We start from the raw sequence: 17,022 nt of genomic DNA, 5'->3' as shown, positions 1-17,022 counted from the left end.
TCTGTGCCTGCAGAGGGCTCGTTGTAGTTGATGGTGGGCTGGGTCCCAGACCCCCTCACTCTCTCGGAACCAGTGATCGACCGTGGGCACCTCTGAGGGTTCCCCTGACCACAGGAAGAGAGGGGGTTGGTAACCGAGTATGCACTGGAAGGGAGTGAGTCCAGTGGTAGGCTGGCGTAGGGAGTTCTGAGCGTACTCGGCCCAACCCAGGAACTGGTTCCAAGAGTCCTGGCGGTCATGGCAGAAGGTACGCAGGAAGCGTAACTTCTTTCTTGAATCTTGGGTTGACTTGACCACATCTGGGGTTGATGTGGTCAGGTGTGAGATTGGAAACAGGTGTGTACTTAGTATTCTGGAGAGGGAGTGCGTTGTGGTTGTTGAGCTGGGGAGCCTGGCGTGTCCGTGACAGATATCCTGCAGACATGAATTCAAAACTTTGACACAAAACCGCCGTCCAGCTGGCAGCAACAACGGAAATTAACATAAAACAAAATAACGTGAAACAAAAAATGGGTTAAAGCTCCAGAAAAAGCTTTTAAGTGACCTTGAGTTAAGATTATTCAGTCACAAAGAATCAATAGCATCATCCCCAAAAATGTTAACTGATTAAAAACGGGGGGCTCCTGTGCTGAGATGAATTCGTGTTCCCTATAAGTCTGTAACGGAACACATTCAGTTCATTTAGTTTAAGGCACTTTAGTTGGAATTTAAACTAAACAGATTTATTTACATAATTTAAACATCATTTAAGTTCCAACATTTAGACCAAAACTCATTTTAATTCAACCTGCTGAAGCCAAGAGAGACGCTCATAAACACATCATGTTAAACACACACACACTCACACACATAGAAAAGATTCATGTGATTTCTTACCATATGATCGAGGCACGTGAGAACAGGGAAGGAACTTGAAACTGAAAGTCAGTGAGTTCAGTTTTTATAGTCTGTGGTTCAGACACAGACAAACAGAGCAGAAGGAGGAAACTGAAGGCTGAGGCAGGGTGAGTGTTAATCCAACATTTTTATTATTTTACTGTCAAAGTCTCTGAGTCAGTTTTCTCCCTGTCGACTGTAGAGGAAAGAAATGTTAGAATGAACTCAACAGTTTGATTCATCTGTGGACACAAAGCCATGATTGACTGAATAATAAGTCCAGAAGATGAGTGTTTGCATGGAGGAAGAGGAGGACAGAGCAGAGTCTCCAGGATCCAGCTGTCTGTCTATGAAGAGTGACCAGTCCAAAGGTCTTTCTCTAGACTTCAGTAATGAACCTGGACCTTCAGACACAAAGTAAGAGAACTGCTACTAACTCATTTATATGACTCATTTTCAGTTCCCTCTGCCAACGCCATGTTTTCTGTTGATTTTGTGTTTATATATTAAAGTTTCTACTAAAATGTAATTGCTAACTAAAGTTTGTGACACAGACAAAGAGAAATCATTCGTCCCATCTTCCTCTTAGTATCTGTGACAGCTGTCAGTCAGCTAGAAAAGCTGTAATCTGATCTGAGAGGACTAATGCAAACTTTTAAACCTCCTGATTATCGACAGCAGCAGCAGTTTGTGTATTTAGAGCTTCCTAAACGGCTTTCAGCAGAGAATTTATCAAGGATTCATGTGATATGACTAAAAACATCTTGGTGTTTGCAGAGTTGAGTCCAACAGACAGAGAGCAGAGTCTCCAGGATCCAGCTGTCTGTCTCTGAAGAGTGACTGGTCCAAAGGTTTTCCTCCAGACTTCAGTAATGAGCCTGGACCTTCCGTCACAAAGTAAGAGACTGTTTTTACTGTAAACTGACCTGATGGAAGATGATGCATTGAGGATGAAGACAAAATGTTTTGCTAAAAGATTTATATTCATGATGCAGAACTATTAGTGCAGATACTGTTTCAAAGTAAGATGGATCTTATTTTATTTCTGTAGCAAAACACCTGAGAACCTCCATTTCTTTAAAATTTATTCTTCAAGAAAATCTTGAAAGATGTAATTTCTTTTCTCAATTTGTCCTCAGAATATTTAGTTGTCTGCTCTTCCTCAGATCAGCTGTTATGATCCACCAGATGCATCTTGAATCAGTTCATATCATAATTGTGCAACATGTGGTGAAAAAGTCATTCGTAGAAAAGCTTTGCTCCCCTTGATTCTGTGTGTTGATAGTTTGAGTTTGCTCTTTAATTAACTACTCGTGCAAAATATGATGAAGAACAGAAGGTCCACTTGCTAATGATTCTGAGCTTGCAGTTGAAAGCTTTGACTCAGATTCTTTGCACCATATATTGTTCCTGAATGTGAAGAACAAACATCCACAGGCAGCACTTACGGAAAAGGTAAAGATGAACAAAGGGGCAGAAAATGGTCAAATGTCTTCTCTTTTTTAGAATATTTGAACTGCATTTCTTCCTTCATTTGATAGTTGACAGCAGCAGAGTCGGACTGATAATCTGGACTTTCTGTCAGAGTCCAGAACGGCCGGTGGACCCAACACAGTCAGGGGCTGTCAGACCTGCTGGACTGAGGCGGGCAGCCAGACTGACTAGCCTAAATACTAATCAGCGTCCGTGTCTGTCTAATAACGAGCATTTCTACTGAGATTACCTTCACCTGTCCAATAGCTTCGTTATGTTTAAATGCTCAGACTTTATGTGCCTTTTGAGACATCGGGTCACTGCCAATTATTTCATTTCCTACAGTTTGTTTAGCATTAAACGTTATTGAACCATTTTTGCAAACAGGTGCAAAGTATATTCTTAAACTTACATTTTAATACAGAAAGTGGTGTTCAAAATATGAAGTTAAATGATTAAGTGATTAGTATTATTGGAAGTTTTTAGTTTTCGGCATTGTTAGATGTTCCTTTCATTGCATGCTGGGATACATGTAAATAAAGTAAAGACAGGAACATGTTGCAGTTCATAACATGGAGAGAAAATGTAAAGAAAAGGGGTAGGAGAAACTCAGTGAACAAACTTGAAAGCAGTGAAGAGCGAAGCCTCTGAATGCAGAATATAACAGTTATTTGGTGGCAGCAGCAGAGAGGACCAGGAGGCTGCAGGAGAGGGACAGAGATCTGAAGATGTTCCCCAGAGTAGTAGAGGGAAAGTGGTGTTCACGTGCCGCTTGTGTCAAACTGGCTGCTTTTATGTCTCAGTCCGTCCCTGGACAGTAGAGAGTGACAGAAAACAAAGGGAATGACACTTTTACTGTTCTCTGTGACCGTCTGAGCTTCGACACATCTGGATATTTTTCAACAACAGCCCACAAATCAGTTTAATTCTAAAGAAATGTGTTCACAGAGAGAGGAAGAGGAGTCATGTTTCTGTGGAGGAGCAGCCGTCCTGCTGTGCTTTGTGTCAGGACGTCCTGAAGGATCCAGTCTCTACCAGCTGTGGACACTGGTTCTGCAGACACTGCATCACCTCATACTGGGACCAGTCTGCTTCATCAGGAGACTCCTCCTGTCCCCAGTGTGGAGAAAGATCCAGAACAAGACCTGGACTACAGACTAGCACTGTACAAAGTAAGACTGCACATCTTAAAGATGTAACCTGCTACATTTCATTACATTACGTTCGTTTAGAGACTTACAATAAGTGCATTCAACCATGTGGATACAACCCAAAACCTGCAAGACTCGTGCAGTACATCAACTTCATCAAATAAGCTGAACTGCTTCAAGTGCTGTATTTAGTTTTGGAGTTTTCAGGCTGAAGTTGTGTAGAGTTTCTACTGTCCTGATATCAGTGGGGAGCTCGGTCCACCATTGTGGATCCAGGACAGCTAACAGTCTGGATTTTGTTGAGCGGTAGCTGGGCCCCCCTCGTAGTGAGGCAGTAGCAAGCCGATTGGCGGCAGCAGCAGAGCGTAGTGGACGGGCTGGTCTGACCATGTCCTGGATGTAGGATGGGCCTGAGCCATTGGCAGCACGGATAGCAAGTACCAGTGACTTGAATCTGATTGGAGCAGCCTGTGGTAGCCAGTGCAGGGTGCAGAGCAGCGCTGTAGTGTGGGAGAACTTGGGGAGGTTGAAGAGCAGCCGGGCTGCTGCATTCTGGATGAGCTGCAGAGGTCGGAGGGGACATGCAGGCAGACCAGCCAGGAGCAAGTTGCAGTAGTCTGGGCACGAGCTGACAAGAGCCTCCTGGGTGAGGAACGGGCTCTGAGCTAACAATAGCACATAGAAACAGTGTGTAAAAATGTACAGAACCACGCTGTGTTAAAGAGGGAACAACACTAAAATCCTACAACATATTATGCTAACTTACATGAGCCACAGAGGTTCTGTGAGGTGAGTGAAAATCTGGTTCCTCACAGCTTCAAAAACCCACACCTGCGTGAGTGACTGACCATGAATGCCTGACTGAGCTAGCGGCCATTTACAGGGGCCAACCTCAGCTGGTCTCCTCCCTCAAACCAAAGCCACGTCTGAGCTAAACTGAGTGGATCAACACGTGTCTGTGCTGGTGACCAGAGAGAAAGCTCTGTTTTTAAAGTCTCTCTGTGTTCACCCCACCATGAAAATAGTTTTGTTTCTTATGTAACTGTTCAGACTCCAGCTTGTCTTTCGTTGTGCAGCAGTGTTTTGTAGGATGACAAATAAATGAACCTTGCATCTGTCAGTACGTTTGTAGCTTCTAACTGAATCTCTGTGGTTTGGAGTTTCCTCTCACTCCTGTGTTCCTGTTTGGACGTCAGCCTTTCTTTACTGTTTACTGTTACTTTAGTTATTGCTTTGTTAATTTGCTGCTGATGTAAACTCAACAGTCCAAAACTGGACTTTTTAACCTTTACTTGTCTATATATTCTGATATTGAACATTTTGCATTGGTAATGAAAATAATCAGCAGATTGTCAAATCTTCTTTGTTTTGTCTCAGACTTTTTTATCTTTTTTAGTGAGTGGTGGTCTGCAGGAGGTTTTAGATGAACATAAGATCAGTCTGAGGAGAAGATGTGAACGTGTGACTGAAGGAAGTGATGAAACAGGAAGTGGAACCCTCCTCAACAGGATCTACACTGAGCTCTACATCACAGAGGGACAGCGTGAAGAGGTTAATACCCAACATGAGGTGAGGCAGCTTGAGACAGCTTCCAAGATGGAGACCCTCCATGACACTCCAATCAAGTGCCACGACATCTTTAAAGCCTTACCCGGCCAACGGGGACACATCAGAGTCGTTCTGACAAACGGCGTCGCTGGCGTTGGAAAAACCTTCTCGGTGCAGAAGTTCACTCTGGACTGGGCAGAGGGCTTGGAAAACCAAGACGTCAGTCTGCTGATTCTGCTTTCGTTCAGGGAGCTGAACTTGATCAGAGATGAGCGGTACAGTCTTCTCCAGCTGCTCCATGTTTTCCATCCAACATTACAGAAGGTCACAGCAGAGAAGCTCGCTGTCTGTAAACTTCTGTTCATCTTTGACGGCCTGGATGAAAGCAGACTTTCACTGGATTTCCACAACAATGAGGTCGTGTCTGATGTCACACAGAAGTCATCAGTCAACGTGCTGCTGACAAACCTCATCGAGGGGAATCTGCTTCCCTCGGCTCTCGTCTGGATCACTTCCCGACCTGCAGCAGCCAATCAGATCCCTCCTTCATGTGTTGACAGGGTAACAGAAGTACGAGGCTTCACTGACGCCCAGAAGGAGGAGTACTTCAGGAGGAGAGTCAGTGATGAAGAGCTGTCCAGCAGAATCATCTCCCACATCAAGACATCCAGGAGCCTCCACATCATGTGTCTGATCCCAGTCTTCTGCTGGATCACTGCTACAGTTCTGGAGCACATGTTGACTACAGACCAGAGAGGAGAGCTGCCCAAGACCCTGACTGACCTGTACTCACACTTCCTGCTGGTTCAGACAAAGAGGAAGAAGCAGAAGTATGATGAGGGTCATGAGACGAGTCCACAGGAGCTGACGAAGGCTGATAGGAAGGTTCTTCTGAAGCTCGGGAGGCTGGCGTTTGAACAGCTGGAGGAAGGAAACATCATGTTCTACCAAGAAGACCTGGAGCAATGTGGTCTGGATGTCTCAGAGGCCTCGGTGTACTCAGGAGTCTGTACAGAGATCTTCAAAAGAGAGAGTGTGATCTTCCAGAAAACAGTCTACTGCTTTGTTCATCTGAGCGTTCAGGAGTTTCTGGCTGCCGTCTACATGTTCCACTGTTACACCGACAGGAAGACAAAGGTACTGAAGACATTTCTGGAAGATGATGATGACGACAGGGACTCAAACCCAAAGTCTTTTCTCAAAAAGATTTTTAAGACTTTTGGAAACAACGATAGCCCATCCCTGGCTGTCTTCCTAAGGAGAGCCATGGCGAAATCTCTCCAAAGTGAAAATGGCCACCTGGATCTGTTTGTTCGCTTCCTTCATGGCCTCTCTCTGGAGTCCAATCAGAGTCTCTTAGGAGGCCTGCTGGGTCGGACAAAGAACAGTCCAGAAATCATCCAGAGAGCCATCAACAAACTGAAGGAGATGAACAGTGATGAGATCTCTCCTGACAGAAGCATCAACATCTTCCACTGTCTGATGGAGATGAACGACCACTCAGTACATCAGGAGATCCAAGAGTTCCTGAAGTCAGAGAACAGATCAGAGAAGGAACTCTCTGAGATCCACTGCTCAGCTCTGGCCTACATGCTGCAGATGTCAGAGGAGGTTCTGGATAAGTTGGACCTGAAGAAGTACAACACATCAGCGGAGGGACGACGGAGACTGATTCCAGCTGTGAGGAACTGCAGAAAGGCTGTGTAAGTCCAGATGTGATTATCAACACTGTAAAGCAACGTAAAGCAGAAGCATCAGTATTAAAGATACACACTTTACACACATGCACAATATGAAACTTCCACACTATTAAAGTTTTCTTAAACTAGTAATAAACCTGCTTATTGAAATAATTCTACATGTGTTAAACTACAAATGTCTACAAAAATCCTTGTGTTTATAGCTCTGAAGTCAGTGAAGTATCTTCTATCATCTGCTAACTTTCTTTCTTTGGGTGATGGAGGCTTGATACAAATCCAGCAGGAAAACTTGAGGACTTCAGAGTTTGTGCAGAAAATGCTTTGACAGTCATCATTTTATGACAACAGTCTTTTTATTTTTACAGTGATACAGTGTCTGCACTATGTTTCTATAATGTGTGTGTTTATTGTTCTTTTTATATACAGACACACAGACATGTGATATCTGTGATCTGCTGGAACTAACATCACTTGAACGTTAAGGTTTTTCATTATAGCTTTCATGCAGTTATTGCTATTATATTTATTTTCTGCAGTTTCTGAGCTATTTCACTAATTATACAATGTCTATAATTATTGTTTGATTTGAGAGGATGTGAGGGGAGGCCATCCTCCCTGTTGAAGAACATCCCCCTCTCCATCCTCATTAAACAAAAGGTGCGACTTTACATTGTTTAGTTCCAACACTGTGGTTTTCATTGAGTTTCTACATTAGAAATGAATTAAATTTACAAACACTGAGGAAGATGCACAAAATACACACAAGCACATGACTGAGGTAAATACATGAGAGTGCAGTTACAACAGTGATTTTACACCTCACTGAACATCATGTTAAAATAAAGGTTAACAAACACAAATCACAGCACCCTGGCAATCAAAATATGACACGTGTTTACATTACAGTCATTTGGTAGACACTTTTGTCTGAAGCTGCAGTCTGTGGGTCATTATGTTGCTGAAGGACACTTGGACATGTGGACAGGAGGAGCTCAAGTTTCAAACCTTGTGATCAATGGCTGACCAGCTCAGGCTGACCAGCTGACCAGCTGAGCTGCAGCCGCTCATGTTAATGTGCTTTGTGATGCAAAATGTACAGAGTCTATTTTTATAACAAAGTGTCAGATTTTATTATACTTTAAGTTTTATATTCTCTGTCATCACAGACTTTCCTACTGTCGACTCTCAGAGACTCACTGTGAAGTTGTGGCCTCAGCTCTGAAGTCCAACCCCTCCCATCTGAGAGAGCTGGACCTGAGTCACAACAACCTGGAGGATTCAGGAGTGAAGCTGCTGTCTGCGGGACTGGAGAGTCCACATTGCAGACTGGAGACTCTGAGGTCAGTTCATGTATTTTGCTCTTGTCCAGTGTATATCTACCAAATTTGAAACCATTACAGAAGTTTTAGATTGCCTTCAGTTCTCTTGTTTTTTGGGTGTGTCTGAGCTCAAATCACAACAGCTCTTTTTTAAAGTTTGTCAGTCTGAAAAGTTTGGCTCCGAATTTAGTCTGTACTCAATCTGGATTCATGTTATTAAGGAAACTGTTGGATTTATCCTTCAATGTGCTGCAAAATCAAATCAATATTTATAATTTTTGTTACATGTGAGAAACATCTGCATATAAAAATTAAAAAATCAAGTCAACACATTTTCAGGAATAATGTCTTTTATATATAACCTTCTGAACACTGTATTTTACAGGAACTTATACATTTATACACACTAAAAAACTCACATACAGGAGCACACAGAGTGTGAAGTTTATTTAAAAATGCAGCTGTTTGAAGCATTGTCTGATCTGTCACCAAGACAGGTGACAATGCAACATGTAACGATGCTTCTGTCAGAAAGACTTACCAGTAAACAGGAGCATAAATAATGCACTATATTTGTGTGGGAAGGTACTAGGTTACATTTAAGATGAAGACCATGCCTCTCGCTTTGCTCAGTGCACATTTGATCCAGTTATAAAGATGACTGAGGATGAAGCTCACAGTCAGTCAGCTGTGTGTTGATGGAGATGACAGTGGTGATGAGGATAGTCTAAATCTGTGGTTTGAAATGAGAGCATCAGAAGAGCTGTTAGAGGTGTTAAAGAGGGTTGTAAAGGTTTGTGTTTACTTCAATGATTTATTTCATAAAGACTTATTTATTTCACAGTGGCCATTTTGGAATTCTATAGAAAACATCTGTCTTAGTATTTTTCATAAAATGACACACGATTGTTGTGAAGAAACAGAAGAGAATGAAAGTTACAAAAGTAACAACATGTCTGATTTCATAATTGTTCCAGACTTGACAGAGATCAGCAGCATGTTATTGATCTGTGTTGACATGAATAGGTGTATGAATGTTGTGCTGACATTTGGATGATGTCTGCAGAAGGCTGACATGATGATGCTCCACAATAACACAATGACAAAGTCACTCTACTCATTTTAGGGAGAAGACCATTGATGGGTAAGATTCTTTGCAGAGAGATGACATGACAGGACACATACACAAGACCACGAGTTTGATCTTCAATCACGCTGGGTTTAAGGAGCATTACATAAGTACTCAAAGAATATATGTATATATACAATTCTAGAAACCGACCTTTAACCTTCTTGGTTACCTTCAAAACATATTTAACTTACTTTCCTGGACACCCCAATACATATCTGGAAAAAAAATTTAATTGGGGCCCTGTCCTTTACATTACCTCATAACATATTATTCCTGACCCATTTCTAACCCTGGAGCCCCATAATGTTCCAAACACATGTGGTTCCTGTCCAATTGATATATTGTTGATAAACATACTCTAAACTATAACACATGCAACTTAAACATGGATTGACCGATACTTAACCTAACATTCATTGATTAGGACAGAGTGATGTTGAGCTACACATTTCAAACCTGAACACATCTGATTGGATTATAAATGGATTTTTATCTCCATCATTTATTCTTTTTCCAGATTGACAGGCTGCAGTTTGTCAGAGATCAGCTGTGCTTCTCTGGCCTCAGCTCTTAAGTCCAACCCCTCCCATCTGAGAGAGCTGGACCTGAGTCACAACGAGCTGCAGGATTCAGGAGTGAAGCTGCTGTCTGCTGGACTGGAGAGTCCACTCTGCAGACTGGAGACTCTGAGGTCAGTTCACTGACTCTCTGTTACTATTGTAGATCTGATATGTTTAATTAACAATTGAACCTAATTGATGTTCATACGTAACTTACGTCCATGAAGTTTTACATTTCCTTTTGTTCATATTTTTATGTTTCTTGTACTAAATTTTGTCTGCAGTCACAAAAGACTTGTGTTTCTTAAAGAAATTGTAGAAAATGTCCACTGTTAGCTGTTAAAGTAAATTCATGTGTATAACTTTTGGTAAATGGTCACATCTGTATTCAGAAGATCCTCTGAACTAATATTTGTTTTAAATTTATCAAGTCTACTTGCTGAAGTAAAAATATTTCTTTGGTTTCTGCTGATTTCAGTGTGTTTTCACAAATAATGTCTGATCATTGATATTGATCCTTCAGAACACACACACAGAGGAACACAGAGATCAAAGCATATTTCCAAATGCAGCTGTTTAAAGGATCAATATAGTTTTTCTCCTCTGATTCCAGACTTGACTGAGATCAGCAGCATGTTATTGATCTGTGTTGACATGAATAGGTGTATGAATGTTGTGCTGACATTTGGATGATGTCTGTAGAAGGCTGACATGATGATGATCCACAATGACACAATGACAAAGTCACTCTACTCATTTTAGGGAGAAACTCATTGATTAGGATAGAGTGATGTTGAGCTACACATTTCAAACCTGAACACATCTGATTGGATAATAAATGGATTTTTATCTCCATCATTTATTCTTTATTCAGATTGAGGGGCTGCAGTTTGTCAGAGATCAGCTGTGCCTCTCTAGTCTCAGCTCTGAAGTCCAATCCCTCCCATCTGAGAGAGCTGGAGCTGAGTCATAATGAGCTACATGATTCTGGAGTGAAGCTGCTGTCTGCTGGACTGGAGAGTCCACACTGCAGACTGGAGACTCTGAGGTCACAATGACACAATGACAAAGTTACTCTTCTCATTTTAGGGAAAAGCTCATTTAATAGGACAGAGTGATGTTGAGCTAAACATTGCAAATCCGAACACATCTGTTTGGATAATAAATGGATTTTTATCTCCATCATTTATTCTTTATTCAGATTGAGGGGCTGCAGTTTGTCAGAGACCAGCTGTGCTTCTCTGGCCTCAGCTCTGAAGTCCAACCCCTCCCATCTGAGAGAGCTGGAGCTGAGTGACAACAACCTGCAGGATTCAGGAGTGAAGCTGCTGTCTGCTGGACTGGAGAGTCCACACTGTAGACTGGAGACTCTGAGGTCAGTAGAGGGCTGGAGTTAGTCCATGCTGCTTTCAGCAGTATTGTACTAAACACAGTTAGTATCAAAGCAAAGATCCAGTATTTCCTGTAAACAGAGAGAGAAAAGTCAGCCAATCAGATGAGCCAGAAGCTCGTTGTGATCATGTGTCTGAGTCGATGTGAAGACGACTGTTGTTGTTGTGTTCATGTCTACAGGAAATAAAGCTGGATTCCAGCTGGCAGCATTACAACATGTACAGAGACAGTATCCTCGTTCATCAGACTGTCGTAGCATCAAACCTGATCTCAAAGTGTTTGTTCAGATCAGTCTGACTGAAGCCTGCAGATCACTGGCTCTTATTTCAAAGAACCATCGTTACATTCTTTCTACAGACCAGAACCTCTGCTGAAGTCCAGTAATTACAGCTGATGTTTAGCTGTTCAGTCTTTGTACCTTTAACATCATATATACAGTGGTGTGCAAAAGTGTTTGCCCCCTTCCTGATTTCTTATTTTTTTGCATGTTTGTCAAACATAAATGTTTCAGATCAAACATATTTAAACAAACAAATTTAAATATTAGTCAAAGATAACACAAGTAAACACAAAATACAGTTTTTAAATGAAGGTTGTTATTATTAAGGGAAAACAAAATCCAAACCTACATGGCCCTGTGTGAAAAAGTGATTGCCCCCTAAACCTAATAACTGGTTGGGCCACCCTTAGCAGCAACAACTGCAATCAAGCGTTTGCGATAACTTGCAGTGAGTCTTTTACAGCGCTGTGGAGGAGTTTTGGCCCACTCATCTTTGCAGAATTGTTGTAATTCAGCCACATTGGAGGGTTTTAGAACATGAACTGCCTTTTTATAGGATATAGGATTCAGGTCAGGACTTTGACTAGGCCACTCCAAAGTCTTCATTTTGTTCTTCTTCTTTGTCTGTCAGCCTCACTAGAATGCTGTATTAAATTCACATCTGAATCCATATAAGGTTCGCTTTTTATGCAACAGATGTTGAATAAACGATTAAGTCACTCTACTAATTGTAGGAAAAGCTCATTGATTAGAACATAGTAATGTTGAGCTACACATTTCAAACCTGAACACATCTGATCGGATAATAAATGGATTTTTATCTCATACATTTATTCTTTATTCAGATTGTGGGGCTGCAGGTTGTCAGCGATCAGCTGTGCTTCTCTGGCCTCAGCTCTGAAGTCCAACCCCTCCCATCTGAGAGAGCTGGACCTGAGTCACAACGAGCTGCAGGATTCAGGAGTGAAGCTGCTGTCTGCTGGACTGGAGAGTCCACACTGTAGACTGGAGACTCTGAGGTCAGTTCACTGACTCTATTACTATTGTAGATCTGATATGTTTAATTAACAATTGAACCTAATTGATGTTCATACATAACTTACATCCATAAAGTTGTAAATTTCCTTTTGTTCATATTTTCATCAGAATCAGAATCAGAAATACTTTATTGATCCCAGAAGGGAAACTCTTTGTTACAGTAGCTCGCCTTTACGTCAGTGCACACAGGAGAAGTACTAGCAAAAAATATAATACACTATAAACACTATAAAAACAGGTCAGAAAATAAATTAAGTACCGGGTGGGTATAAGTATAAGATAAAATAAGTGTGAAGTACCAAGTGGGTTTACCGGTGCCAAGTGGGTTTACCGGTGGTTCCATGGTTCTTGTACTAAATTTAGTTTGCAGTTACAAAAGACTTGTTTGTCTTAAAGAAACTGAAGAAAATGTCCACTGTTAGCTGTTAAAGTAAATTCATGTGTATAATTTTTGGTAAATGGTCAAATCTGTATTCAGAAGATCCTCTGAACTAATATTTGATTTAAACTTATCTAGTTTACTTGCTCAAGTAGAAATATTTCTTTGGTTTCTGTTGATTTCAGTGTGTTTTCATGAACAATGTCTGATCATTGATAATGATCCTTCAGAACACACACACACAGAGGAACACAGAGAGATCAAAGCATGTTTCCAAATGCAGCTGTTTAAAGGATCAATATAGTTTTTCTCCTCTGATTCCAGACTTGACTGAGATCAGCAGCATGTTATTGATCTGTGTTGACATGAATAGGTGTATGAATGTTGTGCTGACATTTGGATGATGTCTGTAGAAGGCTGACATGATGATGATCCACAATAACACAATGACAAAGTCACTCTACTCATTTTAGGGAAAAGCTCATTGATTAGGACAGAGTGATGCTGAGCTACACATTTCAAACCTGAACACATCTGATTGGATTATAAATGATTTTCATCTCCATAATTTATTCTTTATTCAGATTAAGTGGCTGCAGTTTGTCAGAGACCAGCTGTGCTTCTCTGGCCTCAGCTCTGAAGTCCAACCCCTCCCATCTGAGAGAGCTGGACCTGAGTAACAACGGACTGCAGGATTCAGGAGTGGAGCTGCTGTCTGCTGGACTGGAGAGTACAAACTGTAGACTGGAGACTCTGAGGTCAGACACCATTTTTTACTTCTGTGCTGAGATTAATATGATGTGAAAGTTGTGGTGACACTATACTGCAGACAGAAGGCTGATATTATACTGATCCACACTGAGTATCTTAATGCTAAAGTCTGTTTTCTTCTTCAGTGGTTTAGTCCATTGACTGTGGCAGAGCAATGTTGAGCTACACATTTAAAACCTTAATAAAACAAGAACATCTCCACTGGATATTTCACTCTGAACCTCTTATACTCTTCATTTTCATCTTTTATTCCACATCATGTTTCTGTTTAAATAAATGCTCATAAAAATATATAAATACAATGAATAAATAAATAATCTCTATTTCAACTATCAGACAATAACAAATACATTAAGTGTTTCTTTTTTCAAGATTGTTATGAAGCTATGTGAAGCTTATACATACTGAATAGTTTAAACTGAAGAAGCTTTGATTTTATGACTCTACTACTCCTAAAAGAAATATTGTCGATGTCTTTTGTTCACATATCCCCAAAATTCATCCTGACATATTTGGCATCTTTGGAAATCTTGAGTCGAATCTTAAATCAATTTCTGTAGATTTTTATTTGTGTTTGGCTGCACAACATGAGTTTGTATAGATGGAGCCACTGGTGGAGCTGGCAGAGTGTAAGAGGTGAAGTCACTTCGTCTTCATTTAAGTAGCAGCACATTGTTATTAATATTAATGAGAGCTCTTTTTCATGTTTTGTATTTTACAGTTTTGAACCTGCAGCCTGTTGGGTTAAGGTGTTTGGAGTTACCAGTTTCTAAACTTCTACATTCTAAACCTTCTTTAGCTCTGAACAGATTATTAAACACTGAATGATTTCAGGCAAGAACATTTTCTTCTAAAGTTACATCATTTATTCTTTATTCAGATTGTGGGGCTGCAGTTTGTCAGAGATCAGCTGTGCTTCTCTGGCCTCAGCTCTGAAGTCCAACCCCTCCCATCTGAGAGAGCTGGAGCTGAGTCTCAACAATCTGCAGGATTCGGGAGTGGAGCTACTGTCTGCTAGACTGGAGAGTCCACACTGTAGACTGGAGACTCTGAGGTCACAATGACACAATGACAAAGTCACTCTACTCATTTTAGGGAAAGCTCATTGATTAGGACAGAGTGATTTTGAGCTACACATTTCAAACCTGAACACATCTGATTGGATAATAAATGGATTTTTATCTCCATCATTTATTCTTTATTCAGATTGAGGGGCTGCAGTTTGTCAGCGATCAGCTGTGCTTCTCTGGCCTCAGCTCTGAAGTCCAACCCCTCCCATCTGAGAGAGCTGGAGCTGAGTCATAATGAGCTACATGATTCCGGAGTGAAGCTACTGTCTGCTGGACTGGAGAGTCCACACTGCAGACTGGAGACTCTGAGGTCACAATGACACAATGACAAAGTCACTCTACTCATTTTAGGGAAAGCTCATTTAATAGGACAGAGGAATGTTGAGCTACACATTTCAAACCTGAACACATCTGATCGGATTATAAATGGATTTTTGTCTCCATCATTTATTCTTTATTCAGATTGAGGAGCTGCAGTTTGTCAGAGACCAGCTGTGCTTCTCTGGCCTCAGCTCTGAAGTCCAACCTCTCCCATCTGAGAGATCTGGAGCTGAGTGACAACAACCTGCAGGATTCAGGAGTGAAGCTGCTGTCTGATCTTGTGGAGAGTCCACACTGCAGACTGGAGACTCTGAGGTCAGTAGAGGGCTGGAGTCAGTCCATGCTGCTTTCAGCAGTATTGTACTAAACACAGTTAGTATCAAAGCAAAGATCCAGTATTTCCTGTAAACCTCTGACCTTCTCAGTGGCTGCTTTCCTCAATGAGGCTGTGAGAGGAGGATGGTGACGGGCTTCAGGATTGGACAGAAAGACAGAGAGAGAGAGAGAACAGTCAGCCAATCAGATCAGCCAGAAGCTCGTTGTGATCATGTGTTTGAGTCAATGTGAAGACGACTGTTGTTGTTGTGTTCATGTCTACAGGAAATAAAGCTGGATTCCAGCTGGCAGCATTACAACATGTACAGAGACAGTGTCCTCGTTCATCAGACTGTCGTAGCATCAAATCTGATCTCAAAGTGTTTGTTCTCTCATTTCAACACTAAACAATTGATCAGTTCATCTTTGTCACAGCTCTGAGATCAGTCTGACTGAAGCCTGCAGATCACTGGCTCTTATTTCAAAGAACCATCATTACATTTAGTCACCATGTGGTCTTTCTACAGACCAGAACCTCTGCTGAAGTCCAATAATCACAGCTGATGTTTAGCTGTTCTGTCTTTGTATTAACATTTAGGACCTTTAACATCATATATACAGTGGTGTGCAAAAGTGTTTCCCCCTTCCTGATTTAAATAGGATTCAGGTCAGGACTTTGACTAGGCCACTCCAAAGTCTTCGTTTTGTTCTTCAGCCATTCAGAGGTGGACTTGCTCGTGTGTTTTGGATCATTGTCCTGCTGCAGAACCCAAGTTCGCTTCAGCTTGAGGTCACGAACAGATGGCCGGACATTCTCCTTCAGGAGTTTTTGGTAGACAGAAGAATTCATGGTTCCATTTATCACAGCAAGTCTTCCAGGTCCTGAAGCAGCAAAACAGCTCCAGACCATCACACTACCACCACCATATTTTACTGTTGGTATCATGTTCTTTTTCTGAAATGCGGTGTTACTTTTACGCCAGATGTAATGAGACACACACCTTCCAAAAAGTTCAACTTTTGTCTCATCAGTCCACAGAGTATTTTCCCAGAAGTCTTGGGGATCATCAAGATGTTTTCTGGCAAAAATGCGACGAGCCTTAATGTTCCTTTTGCTCAGCAGTGGTTTTCGTCTTGGAGCTCTGCCATGCAGGCCATTTTTGCCCAGTCTCTTATGGTGGAGTCATGAACACTGACCTTATTTGAGGCAAGTGAGGCCTGCAGTTCTTTGGATGCTGTTGTGGGGTCTCTGAATGGCTGAAGAAGAACAAAATTAAGACTTTGGAGTGGCCTAGTGGAGATAAGTTGAGCAAACTGTTTACGAATGTTTATTCAACATCTGTTGCATAATAGCCAAACCTTATATGGATTCAGATGTGAATTTAATACAGCATTCTAGTGAGGCTGATAGACAAAGAAGAAGAACAAAATGAAGACTTTGGAGTGGCCTAGTCAAAGTCCTGACCTGAATCCTATTGAGATGCTTTGGCATGACCTAAAAAGGCAGTTCATGCTCTAAAACCCTCCAATGTGGCTGAATTACAACAAATTCTGCAAAGATGATTGGGCCATAAACTCCTCCACAGCACTGTAAAAGACTCACTGCAAGTTATCACAAAGCGCTTGATTGCAGTTGTTGCTGCTAAGGGTGGAGCAACCAGTTATTAGGTTTAGGGGGCAATCACTTTTTCACACAG

The 17,022-nt window shown here is 41.4% G+C and overlaps 2 protein-coding genes across 2 annotated transcripts in view; both read left to right on the top strand.

Annotated features, from left to right (window-relative positions):
* LOC122883882 (protein NLRC3-like) overlaps positions 1 to 6,755 on the top strand; it is a 36,382-nt gene extending 29,627 nt beyond the window's left edge. Inside the window, exons 3-6 of the mRNA XM_044212952.1 lie at positions 1,181 to 1,293; positions 1,654 to 1,773; positions 3,298 to 3,521; positions 4,897 to 6,755. Of these exons, the coding sequence (XP_044068887.1) occupies positions 1,181 to 1,293; positions 1,654 to 1,773; positions 3,298 to 3,521; positions 4,897 to 6,755 (2,316 nt within the window). The remainder of the gene's footprint in view (positions 1 to 1,180; positions 1,294 to 1,653; positions 1,774 to 3,297; positions 3,522 to 4,896) is intronic.
* Positions 6,756 to 14,220: 7,465 nt separating this feature from the next.
* On the top strand, positions 14,221 to 15,868 carry LOC122884764 (ribonuclease inhibitor-like). Its single transcript, XM_044215085.1, has 3 exons — positions 14,221 to 14,248; positions 14,843 to 14,999; positions 15,152 to 15,868. The coding sequence occupies exons 1-3, from the start codon at positions 14,221 to 14,223 to the stop codon at positions 15,375 to 15,377; spliced, it is 411 nt and encodes a 136-aa protein (XP_044071020.1). The 3' UTR covers positions 15,378 to 15,868.
* The last annotated feature ends 1,154 nt before the right edge of the window (positions 15,869 to 17,022 follow it).

This window comes from Siniperca chuatsi, linkage group LG11 (genome assembly GCF_020085105.1).
Source record: "Siniperca chuatsi isolate FFG_IHB_CAS linkage group LG11, ASM2008510v1, whole genome shotgun sequence".
In the NCBI taxonomy this organism is placed as follows: domain Eukaryota; kingdom Metazoa; phylum Chordata; class Actinopteri; order Centrarchiformes; family Sinipercidae; genus Siniperca; species Siniperca chuatsi.
The sequence above is the reverse complement of the archived record's forward strand: the minus strand, read 5'-3'. Positions and strand labels throughout refer to the sequence as shown.

Excerpts from the sequence above, each read along its gene's own strand:
- LOC122884764 (XM_044215085.1), top strand. The coding sequence starts at position 14,221 with ATGGAGCCACTGGTGGAGCTGGCAGAGT. Across the intron at positions 14,249-14,842 it reads ACTGGTGGAGCTGGCAGAGT|TGTCAGCGATCAGCTGTGCT; the intron begins GTAAGAGGTGAA and ends GGGGCTGCAGTT. Across the intron at positions 15,000-15,151 it reads TGCAGACTGGAGACTCTGAG|ATTGAGGAGCTGCAGTTTGT; the intron begins GTCACAATGACA and ends TTCTTTATTCAG.